General features: G+C 43.8%; 1 protein-coding gene across 1 annotated transcript in view; it reads right to left on the reverse strand.

The window, feature by feature from the left end:
- LOC132260382 (transcription factor hamlet-like) overlaps positions 1-12,932 on the reverse strand; it is a 49,410-nt gene that overhangs the window by 21,326 nt on the left and 15,152 nt on the right. Inside the window, exons 2-3 of the mRNA XM_059758448.1 lie at positions 2,665-2,780; positions 2,429-2,605 (exon numbers count right to left, since the gene is read on the reverse strand). Coding sequence (XP_059614431.1) covers positions 2,429-2,605; positions 2,665-2,780 — 293 coding nt within the window. The remainder of the gene's footprint in view (positions 1-2,428; positions 2,606-2,664; positions 2,781-12,932) is intronic.

Raw genomic sequence — 12,932 nt, forward strand, 5'->3', positions numbered from 1 at the left:
AGTGGATTCATGGACATGCCAAAGAGACAAGATCTTTTCCTGTTTGAGATAAGGTCCAGGGCGAGAGAAGAGGATGGGATTCACTGGGGAAATGAGTGACATGACAGTAGTAACAATAAATGAAATTATGAATCTCTTGCGATTCCCTCTTCATAAATGCCCCAGACAAAAAGTGCGTGACAATGAGATAAAAACATATTTGTAACGTCCAGTGATGGCATAGTGAAGCTGCACAAGAGGATGCCGATCATATTAGATGGAGAAAAAATATCGAAATTGAATTTCTGTCATCACATTTCAGGTAAAAGATTCAATCTTCATCTCCTAATCTTCTCTCTTTCTCTGTGACAATGGTCTTTTCTGGCGGTCTGCTCGCTCTCGGGGATTTCACTTTTTAATTTTTCAACCATTGCTCGGAAATAAGGGAAGATATTCAGTCGAAAGCTCACAAAATCTCTTGGAAGATCACCTTAAGGTGAGAGGAAGAGATTGCAGGGAATGACAAGAGAGAGATATCAAAATTTATCCCTCCTTTGTACACGATACTTTCACTCAAATAATTAATCCTTTCCAATAGACTCCTTTCAATCTCTCCTCACACCCCACAAATTTCACCATGAAACCTCTAAAAATTGATTAATTTTCACACGCAATGTCAATCAGAATCTCTTCCTCTTCTCTCAACCCTTCGGAAGGAAGGGGAGGAAAAGGCGCAAAAAAGAAGCGATGAAGTAGCAACTTCCACAAATGAGACTTAAGCCAAAACCCAAATTGGATAAGTACAAATTACCCTCATGACTCGCACCCTGCCATCCTCAGGAGTTTCCTTGTCGGCCTCTCCCGAAAAGCATGCGGAGAGGAAACTCTTAAGCGACTTTCTTCATGTTACATCTCAATTTATTTGTATGTTTTGAACACACATATCTATTGCAGGTAATATTTATGTATCTCCTCTCACTCTCGCCATTGCTGCTCTCTCTGTTTCACGGAGAAACATCAGGAGCTGGATGACCAGGTGTAAATACGATGTTTTCTCTATGAATTTTTGATTGACACCACAAAAGACATTCAGTAGAATGTCACACAAGCGGAGAAAGAGTGGATGAGACATGGGCAAATGGAAGTCTCTGATGAGAAGAGATACTTATGGCAATTTTCTTCCAGCTATCTTCTGCTACTTTGACCTGTCCCGAAAGGACAGCCAACAATAGAGATTCGCCGGTTTTGACACCCCGAACATTTTCTATCTTCACACCTTTCATGATAAATTCATTTATCATCTTCGTTTATATGTTCGGTTTTGGGCTTTGGACTCATCTTCCTCTTTCAATTCCAAGTTCAATACAGTACAAATTCCATTTAAGACTGAACGAATACAACTACAAATTGTATTAGTTTTATCACTATCAGTCAAAGAATAGATTTCATGAGTTTCTGAGCTGAAATTTGTATTTAGGATGAGTTTAATGATCTTAGAATAATATCAAAACAACTTCTGATGGTTTTCTGCAAGTTTTAATTGTTCTATTGTTATAAATCCCTGATTTTTCTTTTAAAGTTAACTTCTATATGATCAATTGAGTTATTTTTACATTCTCAATCACCTGCACAAATAATTTCAAATCATCTAAAACAGTTGAAACACTTTTTAGTCACTTTCATGTCCCTCTTCACTAATTTGGCTCAATTCTGCTCATTTGCCCAGAAATGACACATAAAAAAGATCACAAATCTCTTTACAAGCGAGTGAGTCTTTTGTGAGTGAGCGAAAAAATATAATGACGACAGTCTGTTGATTTAGTGGTGACAAAGTCGAATTGCAAATGTATAAGCTGAACATCAAACAGCGCACTCGGAAAATCGCACCCCTCGCATCATTTGGGAGGAAAATAGGTGATGAGGAAAATTGTAACCACATCATCATTTCCACTGGGTGGCCTTTTCCCAGATATTTCCGGTAATCCGAATGGTGCTGGCAAATGTAGCTTTCATCCCCTAAACTCTCTCTCTTGCACCCTCTGTTTGGCATCATTTTGCATTGAATATCGCGGCCCACAAGACGAGACCACGGATCCCAATTGTGTGCTTAGCTGTATTATGGCGTTTGCACAACAAACTGCCAAATGACGACTGATTGAAAGTGCCCAAGCAATTTGCTCTCGAATTTTCCAGGATCCGCCATGGCAAAATCTCCCACATTCACTTCAAGTCAATTGTTTTCTCGTCATCGAATAGAGAAAATTGACATTGTTAGACTTTCCACACGGACCACCGTATCAGCATTTTCTCTTGTCTCTCCATCCGTCCATTCTTCTTGCCATCGATTTGTGCCACAATAAGCAAATAGCCACATATTGTTTGTGGCTAAATTGGTTTTGGGCCATTCTTTTAGGTGATGAAAGGTTAGTGAGTTCACAGATTGACTTACCTCCCAGGCGAATCTCTTGTCCGATGGCTCGTTTGTCCATCTTCCCACGTAAGGTCCGTACTGCGTATTGCGATGTATCAGATTCTTGGCGTACACCGAACCACTTCGCAACTCAATCTCCTGCGGTGGACTGTGATGTTTGGCCATTTCAGCGAACAGTTGATCTCTCGATCTCACCTAATAAATGTAGCATTTTATTGCAAGTTCTTGCGTGTTATTGGATGGATTCGGCTCACCTTCAGGCGCTCCTTGGACTCCTCAGACGGACTCAATGGAATCACTTGCAGTCCTGGTGGAACGTCAAGGCTCGCCGCGAGTCCTCGACCACTCTCAAGCTCGTCACCACTGCTACCTGTGCAAAGATAGAGTGAATAGGAGTGTTTGAGAATGCGAATTGCACAGCAATTGTCTTGGAATAAGCTGTTTGAACAGGTGAACAGATGCTGCTGGAGAGATATCTTAAGCAATTTTGTTGACTATTCAATAGAAAATAAAAATGCATTTCAATGAGACACTTCTGCAACTTTTCTCTCCACCTTGAATTACACAAACACACATATGTTCGATAAATGATACAGAGTTGATTAGAATTTATCTTAATGAGCAAGTTTTCTGATCATTCTTTGGCATCCTTTGCCACAAGATGGAGACAAATGTTTAAATAGTCATCAAAGATATCAAATTGCAGAGACATTGAAACAGTTTAGAAACTCTGGGTAATCAATCTGCAGATTTGTTTTGTCTATATTGTGTGACGAATCGTGTTTCTCCGGGAGACAATATATGTAACACCGCACCTGAATATGAAAGATATATCAACACGAGAGAGAGAGGGAATTGGCAGTGTTAAATTTCGTGAAGGATATTATTTCACATTCTTCAATTCCGAGGGACAATTTTTGCAACGGAAAATATTGGATTTGGCACATTTTTGTGGACTAATTTACCTGACATTTTCTAATATTAACTATCATTTGGTTTAGATCATTTGCACTAAATAATATGGATTTAATAATCGTCACTGCATCACTCTTAGGCTGTTTATTTCGCCGCAGATATTTTATATGAGCTGTTAATAATCGTATACAACCGGATCAATTGCACGCAACCATGAAACTCTGTCACTTTTTTAGTCGCACTTTCAGTCAGAAATTAACTACATTTTAGCCATTTTGAGAGTCACTAAATCTGTGCAGAAGTGAGAATTTTTTGCGCAAATTCACTGGGCAGTTTTCACGCGAAAATGTTCACTCTCCGTGCCAAGTGATGGGCAAACAGTGTCTGTCTGCCGGATGCTAAGGGTAGACTGAAATTGTTTTGATTTAATTGTCAAACGGGAGAGAAAAGAAGCCGCATTCAGGGCCCCTACCACCACCACTAGGCAATCGTCAGTGTCAGTGAGATGAATCGGGGCAGATTTGCTGTGTGAGTCTCCGCAGAGATAGACGGAGGGATCGAAAGGACACTCTGAGATAGAAGACTGTGTGCAAAGGGAGGAGCCTAATGGGCGGTGCTAAAGGGATGCTGACTACATCGCTCTCGACTCACTCCTACTGTTCGACTACTGGCTTCCACCGCATTCACTGGCAGTATCCCGAATGAGGAGAATCTCTGGCGGATGCTGGGACATCATGCAGAGCATTTCGGCTGCTGTGCAGGAATGTCTCAGAATAATTAAACTCTTATACAGTCGCTCTTATACACATAATGTGCCATATATAATATGATGTGTTGGTGTTGAGTGTTCGTTCAAATACATATTTTCTGTGGATGATTTTCCGCGAGATTGTAGGATTTTCAACTCACTGATAGAATCTCCTCCTTCGGGTTTTCTCATGTGTAAATATCGCAATTAGACTGACGAGGCTGAACACCCCGTTAAGAATTATATGTGAATATTTATATTAGAGAAGCGAGACCACCCATAAATACCATCGCAGCAGCAAATTTCTTTACAATTTTCCCTCACAACAATGGCACCTCCTTGTAATATCATTTGATGGAATTCGATTTCCTCTCCCATCACTTTGTGCGGCGCGAAACAATAAGTTGAAGGAATCTAGAGCGGAGAAGAGGAGATTAAAAGGCATCGAAGGGATCGAAAATGATCCCCGTCGATGAATATTCCTCGAGATCGACGCTCAGGCATTACAATAATAATAAATAATAAAATGCATCTCTGCATGTTCGCACATTTTTGACTCTTACACGACTTTTGATGATTGTCACATCGGCAGGGAGTCGCATTGTTGATAATCTCCCTCTTTTACAATATATTTCTTGTTTATTATTGTGATCACGCATTTGAATAGCTGCGCTGTGCATTCTTCCGACTATTTGAAACCTCTTTTAGCATTAATTTCCAATTGAATCGAGGAGATATTTTTTTAAAAGGATATCTTCCCTGCTGAATCCAGAGTAGATTCCAACAGAGCTGATCTGCAGAGGGACATTCTGGGCCACCTTGATTATTACCACTTATAACGTGTAATTTTATTGCATTGCAAGTTGGAAGAGATCCTAAAGCTGTGAATATCTTTCAGCATCCACGTAGAATTCATGTTTCAATTAATATTCATATCCTGCGATGTATTCATGTAGAGGGTTGAAGAGGTGGTGGTGTGGATGAGAGACAATGTATGAATGTGGTGGTGTGAAGAGAGACACACGAACAGTAGTTCACAAAAATTTGAACAAGCCAGACGCCATAGAGCGCAAGGTAAGATCACATAGAATTTACATGGGGGCTCAACCCAGAATAGAGTTCAGTGAAGTTTAACGAGTGCGAAGTATAATCGCGAAGTTGTGAAGTGTGCGATTTAAGTGGAAAAGACGATTTACGCCGGCGGAGTCTCTGTGGGGCGCTACCACAAGAGTGGAGTGGCTGCGGCCAGCGACCACTAGAGGCGTCGCGGGCGTATGGCGGAACGCCGAAGAGTGCGCGAAAAAACTGTACAAGTGTTCGACGCGAGTGGCGCAGTGATCGCGCAGTGGTTGTGAAAATCAAAACAATGAAGATGGACGATGGGCAAAAGCCTAAAAAGTGATTGAAATAAACGATTTTAAGTGTGATTTGGTCGACAATTGGAGGTGTATTGTTGACAATCAGTGAGAGATGACGACGTTCCAAGATTTGGTGGCCAATTTCACCGAATTGGGACTGGAGAAAGAGTGTGCACGACTTGGCATCTCGCCGACAGGCGACAAGTCGGCTCTGGTGAAGATTCTCGTGACGGAGGCTGTGAAAACAGCAATGACGAAAGACGGTGCGGAATCCAACGCGAAGAAGGACGAACTTCGCAAGGATTACGCCAACAAACGCTCTTATGACGTTCAGGAGCGCAACGACGGTGCATGGGGTGGTGATTCGACAAGCATGGCTGAGGAATTCGAGGGTTTTCCCGAGACGAATGGGAACAACGCAGGAGTGAAACCAAATGACGGGTGTTCTCTCAAAGTTGACAAATCCAAGAAGTCCAATCCAAAGACGACGAAGTCATCATCACTCGGTGCCATCAAGAAGAAGCAAGCTTTTGTGAAGTTCGCTGACTTGTTCACGGACAAAGACGACGAAATTGACGACGATACGAATAGTGATGCTGAAGACGACGACGACGAGAAATTTGTGACGGCAAATAAGTGGCAATATCTGAAGACATCGACTCCGAAGAAGCCCAAAGTCCAAGTTGATGCAACTCAGGTGAGGATTGTGAGTTGCAGGGACGGCGAGGACAGCCTGGAGAAGTTTTCAGGCAGCAAGACGCAGAGTATTCACACGTGGCTTGATGAATTTGAGGACGTTGCGGAGTTGGCTGGATGGACTCCACAGCAAAAAATCCTCATTTGCCGAAAGTTGATGGACGGTACGGCGAGGAAATTCCTGTTCGCCCAGAAGTGTGTCTCTTCGTGGCTCGGACTCAAGCGAATGTTGATCCAGGAGTTCGGCAGGAAGGTGAAGCCCACTGATGTGCATCGCCAGCTGGCGGAGCGAACCAAGAAGAAGGACGAAAGCTATCTGGAATACGTGTATGAGATGCAGAGGATTGGTTTGTTGGCTGATTTTGACGAAATCACCATTTGCGAGTACATCTGCGATGGCATTCCAGGTGAGCCGATGGAAAAAATGAATCTCTATGAGTCTTTGACGCTGCGAGAACTGAAGGAGAAGCTAGAGAGGTATGAGCGGCAGCAGGAGAAGGCGAAAAAGGCTAAGACGAAGCCTACTGATCGTAAGGAGGGCAAAAAGGAGCGTGCCAACAAAGAGGAAAATCTCCCAAGGTGTTTTAACTGTGGCGAAAAGGGGCATAAGAGTGATTCCTGTCCCCACAAGGAGCGTGGGCAGAAGTGCTTTAATTGTGGTGAATTTGGGCATAAGTCGACAGGATGCACGAAGAAGGACGACAAGAAGACGAAGGGCGATGCCAAATCCGCCAAGAAGAAGGATGCCACAGTAAATGTGATTCACGAGGACGACAAGATGAATTTCGAAGTGAATGTGATGATCAACGAGAAGTCTGTGTCAGCACTCGTCGATACAGGCAGTGATATTTGCGTGATCCGTGAGGATTTGTGGAATGAGATCCGCCCTGCTGATGCCGTGGTTGAGCAGCCGCTCAGGGGACTTCGCGGCTTTGGCGGAAATGTGGAGAGGCCAAAGGGAAAAGTCAGACTTGACTTCTCCATCGACGGCAATGAGTTCAATTGGGTATTTCACATCGCCTCGAAGAGAGCTCTGAGAAAATTGATGCTGTTGGGAACTGACTTCCTGATGACGGTGACGCACAGCATTAGTGGAGGTATCGTGAGTATTAAACCCAATATTAAACCTGCTGATAATCATGACGTTGAGGGCTTTAATGATGAAGTCGATTGTGTCGAGGAATCCCCGACTGACGCTGCTGATTGGCTTTTGAGAGTTGAGTCAGATCCAGATGAAATTGATTGTCCCTCTCAATTCAGGACGGAGATAAAAGCCATGATTTCCTCATACAATCCACGAGAGCCGCAAGATGTCGGCGTGAAGACAGTGATTAAGTTGAAAGATGACACACCAGTGGTTCATCGTCCCAGGCGATTTGCACCTTTGGAGAAGCGATGTATCGAGGAGCAGGTGCGTGAATGGGAAGATCAGGGAATCATTCGTCAGACTAGCAGTGATTATGCCAGCCCCGTGACGCTCGCGAAGAAGAAAGACGGTTCCTATCGATTGTGCATTGATTATCGTGAGCTAAATCTCAAAGTTGAACGCGACAGATATCCGATGCCCCTGATTGATGACCAATTGGACAGACTGGTTGACGCGAGAGTATTTACTACACTCGATCTCAAGAATTCATACTTTCACGTGCCGGTGCAGGAGGAGAGTCGAAAGTACACCGCGTTCGTGACCCATGAAGGACAGTATGAGTTCCTTAAGACGCCATTTGGGCTTTGCCTCAGCCCAGCGAGTTTTGGACGCTTTATAAGTGCCGTTTTGCGTGACTTAATCCACCAGGGAATTGTGCTAGCTTTTGTGGACGATCTTATAATTCCCTCCAGAGATGAGACAGGTGGATTAGAGGCCATGAAGATTGTGATGAACGTCGCTGAGAAGGCAGGATTGGAATTTAACTGGAAGAAGTGCCACTTCCTGAAGAAGTCCGTGGAATATCTTGGGTATGAGATAGCGGGAGGAAAAATCACACCGAGTAGGACGAAAGTGGATGCTGTGTTGAATTTTCCTCAGCCCAAGACAGCCAAGCAGTTGCAGAGATTCCATGGGATGGTGAATTTCTTCCGGAAATTCATTGAGAGTTTTGGTAGAGTTGCACGTCCATTGACACAGGTGATGCACAGTGAAGCAGTGTTCGTATTTGGCGACGCACAAGTGCGGGCATTCGAGATGTTGAAGAAACTGATCTCAGAGGAGCCAGTTATCAGGATATTCAATCCAGCGGCGGAGACGGAAGTGCATACGGACGCTAGCAAGGATGGCATTGGAGGAATTCTCTTCCAGAGATGTGCGGAAGATGGAAAGATGCATCCTTGTCACTTCCATAGTCGATCCACGAAAGGGCCTGAGACGAGATACCATTCATACGAATTGGAATTCCTTGCTGCGTGGGACACTGTGACGACATTGCGACCTTATCTGTTGGGGATACAATTTAAGTTGGTTACGGACTGTATCGCAATCAAGTTGGCGATGACGAAGAAGGAGATAAATCCAAGAATCGCGCGATGGCTATTGGATTTAAATGAGTACGAATACACCGCAGAGCACAGGCCAGGTGTGAGGATGCAGCATGTGGACGCCCTATCGCGATGTCATGTGATGCTGATTACTTCAGAGGCTCGAAGTAAGTTACAGGCAGCCCAAGGACGAGATCCATACATTCAGGCGATAGCTGCAGCGCTGAAGAATGGACCACATCAAGGTTTCTCGATGGAAGGTGATATTCTCTACAAAACTGATGGTGAGAGAAAACTTTTGGTGGTGCCCGAGGACATGAAGAGTGAGATTGTGCGACAATGCCATTCTGCCGGGCACATCAGCGAGAAGAAGATGAGAGCAAAGTTGGCTGTGGAATATTTCATCCCAAAACTTGACGATGAACTCAAAAGGTGCGTGATGAATTGCATTCCGTGTATTCTCGCGGAGAAAAAGACGGGAAAATTGGAAGGGCAGTTGAGGCCGATTCCCAAGGGAGAAGTTCCATTTGATACGTGGCACATGGATCACTTGGGGCCCCTTCCATCCACGAGGAAGATGTACAACTACATTCTCACGATTGTGGACGCATTCTCCAAGTTTGTGTGGATATTCCCAGTAAAGGGAACAACGAGCGACGAGACAATCAAGAAGTTGACTGTGTTGACCGATGAGTGGGGAGATCCAAGACGAATCATCGCTGATCGAGGAACTGCTTTTACAGCGGGGCAGTTCAAGGATTTCTGTGCCAATAGAGGAATCGATCTTCACCACATAACCACAGGAGTGCCGAGAGGAAATGGTCAAGTGGAGCGGATTCATCGAATCATCGTGCCCATGTTGACGAAGTTGGCGATTGATAAACCAGACGAATGGTTTAAATATGTTGGACGGACGCAGAGATGCATCAATTCTTCCCTGCAGAGCAGCATTGGCTCAACGCCATTCCAGCTGATGACGGGAGTCAAGATGAGAACAGCTGAAGATCGAAGTCTAGTGGAGATTCTCGAGAAGGATCATCAGGATGAGCTGCAAGAGCAACGCTACAATTTGAGAGAGTCAGCCTGGAGGCAGATTGAGAAGATCCAATCGCAGAATCGGCGAGTGTACAACTTGCGCCGGAAGGACGCGCCCGGATATGCAGTAGGAGATCTAGTGGCGATCAAGAGGACTCAGTTTGGAGGAGGACTGAAGCTACGACCAAAGTTTCTGGGACCATATCGTGTCCAGGAAGTGAAGAGTAATGATCGTTACGTAGTGAAACGAGTGAGTGATGGTGAAGGACCCGAAGTGACTTCAACCGCTTCGGATCTCATGAAGAGATGGCCCGGAGGAAGTGAGATAGTGAAAGTGTGTAGTGTTGTGGCCAGCCAGGCGGACAATGGCCAGTGCAGGAAGGGCCGTGTAGAGGGTTGAAGAGGTGGTGGTGTGGATGAGAGACAATGTATGAATGTGGTGGTGTGAAGAGAGACACACGAACAGTAGTTCACAAAAATTTGAACAAGCCAGACGCCATAGAGCGCAAGGTAAGATCACATAGAATTTACATTCATATGAAATGAAACATTCAAATCTCTTTCCTCGCACTTTCATATGCAAAGTGTGTGACAGATCATACGTAAAATTCCTCTTTTTTTCCTGAATAAGAGCAATTGAAGCACGCTATCTTGAGGAGAGAAAGAGCAATAAATAAAACGTACAGGAGCATCAAAAGTACCTAATGTGTGTACACACCGAAAAACATCCCTAATTAGCATAATCTGATCCCATCTTATTCACGCTCTCTGACGCGTGAAAGTCAGTCTTCACTTGAGATGTCGACGAAAGGGTGTAAATTCTCACTCAATTTGATAGTAATACCATTATTTCTGGTTGTTTATGTCACTTTAAATGCCCCTCTTGATATATATAGAATATCTTTTTCGGGGTGCATTTGCAACTCTCTCACCACTTCACATTTGGATGATAAAATTCCGTAGTCAAAAGGCCAGGCATAAAAAGGGTGGGAATTTAATCGGGAGTCGGAAGAATAAATTGCATTCTTATCGCCAAAAAGATAGAGGGTGAAAGAATTTCTTCGTCGCACCACTGAAATGTATTGGATTTCGCTCTTTTTTTGCTCTGGTGAAATCCTTATCACTCCATTGTTGTCCGAATCTCCACATTTCGTGCGACTCTGTGTGGCTGAAATGAAAGGACTTTCCTCCACTTGTACGGCATTTCCACTCGGCAAGAGGAAAAGCGACTCTCTCTCTCTCTCTCTTCGCATGAATTGGGCATTGGATGAAAATTCAATGGGAATTTCATGTGAGTGCATTCTAAATCGAATGGCAAACATAAACGTGTTGAGATTTTAAATTGAAGCCAATTTCCCGATGGGAGGATTGGTGATATTCCCTCTTTTTTTTGATAGGGGATACACATTTTAAATTTCACAATTGAATTTTATTGCAAATGATCATAGCTTTGTCGTCAGTCCATTTCTGGGCTAAAGTGGCGAACATTAATCTCGCAAGATTGCCATCAAATGTCCCTTCGTACGAATCCTGTGTCCTATTGTAACAAAAAGAAACACTTTCTCAGCTAGTCAAGACACCTCTGGAGTTAATTAAATTTCCACGCCATTCAACACCTTCTATCTATTGGCCACGGACTATCATTGGCATCCTGGCAGCACCGGGGAGTTTATTGTTAATTTTGTTTGCAATTTATGCAAACAAATTGTGAATCAACACACACAGTCGCTCTCATAAAAAATTCATGCAATTTGGCAACCAGAACTCATCATACGGTTTCTCCTGGTTTGTGCTCAAAAATCAACAGCCTCTGGGTAATTAGACCGGGTGTTCTCTCCGTCACCCGCACAGAATCATCAGGAGCTGCGCCCCGATTGAATTTGATAAACTCCACAGCGAGTGTTGGCAATTGTGTTTACCGGGGAAAATTGTACACATTCAATTTTGAAGATAATTTTCCTCCACCGTGAGTGGAAATTCAATCACCCCTTGTGGAAAAAAAACAGATGACTTACATAAATGCCTCGGGATGATGAGGGAAGGAATTTCCCACGCAACCACTGCGCCCCTCTTCGATATCCTCACCCCGAAAGCACTAACCTCAGCCTCGGCCGCCCACAGCTTCTGCCAGTCACTCCGGCCACCCGATTTGCGTGGCCAGAAGCCCAGGGCTTCGACACATCAAAGCAGAAATTGAAATTGAATATGGATTGCGAGCCAACTGGGCGGTCACCGCGTGAGTGACTCCATCGAGTGTCCTGGGAATTGGGGAGTGAAGAGTGCGGTCTCCTGTCCGAACCCCGCACACGTCACATCAATCACGGACATTCCGGGTGATTTCTGGCTCTTTGATGAGGTGAATATTGAAAAATCTCTCAGCAGTTATTGAATTTGTCAAAAATTTTCCACCTTTTGACCATTTGTGCGAATTTTCAATTGACGCAATTCCACATTTTCCAACCGATTTTGTGTTCTTGACACTTTTACATTGCCACGAGAGTTGGGGTCATTGGCATTCGCTCTGCAATCTCACTGCCATTGTCTCTCTGCTCACAGAAACATTTCTGGGAAAATTCAAAGGGAATCCTTACAGATAGACTTGCTCGTTGTTTTGCCTTATATGGGGGAAATCTTAGTTTATTGTCAGACCATAGATCTGAGAAGAATCTATAGTCTTAAGAAGAATTCTTGTCCTTTAACCAACATCAATTCTTATCCAATTTACAAATTTTATGCTTCTGTTTAAATCGTCACAGAAAGATGTCAATCCCGAAGGACATGAACTCTCATGAGACCAACTTTCGCTATGATGCGAAATGAAGGGGGTAATAATCTCGATCACCGTGAGAATGTGGATCTTTTTATTATACAATCACCACACATTCATGGCTGATGAATTTGAAAAAATATCAAAACTCTTTTTCCAAAATCCCTCACGACCTCAATTTCCAAAAATTTACGTGAATTTGGTTCAGAGTGGAGAATCTTCGACCCCTAAAGTGAGTCTTAGCGTGAAATTCCATTAAGTTGAACCAACGAGAGGGGTTGTTCGGTGACTTAAGTGGCTGATTGTCACGGCACTTTCTCAATATTGTTAAATTAAGATATATTGAAGGCAGTGCCGAGACAGTGGCCGAGGAGATTAGATATGAAACCCTCGGCAGAGTCACGCAAACCAATTGTGAGGAAAGGGTGAATTGAGAAGAGTATTGATTAATGATTTGGTGCGACTTTGCCGGTCAATCAGACATATTGTCAAGGCATCTTGCACACCTATTCCTGATTGCGCTGGATTGTC

The sequence above is a fragment of the Phlebotomus argentipes genome, unplaced genomic scaffold (assembly GCF_947086385.1).
Source record: "Phlebotomus argentipes unplaced genomic scaffold, Phlebotomus argentipes genome assembly scaffold_18, whole genome shotgun sequence".
Taxonomy (NCBI): domain Eukaryota; kingdom Metazoa; phylum Arthropoda; class Insecta; order Diptera; family Psychodidae; genus Phlebotomus; species Phlebotomus argentipes.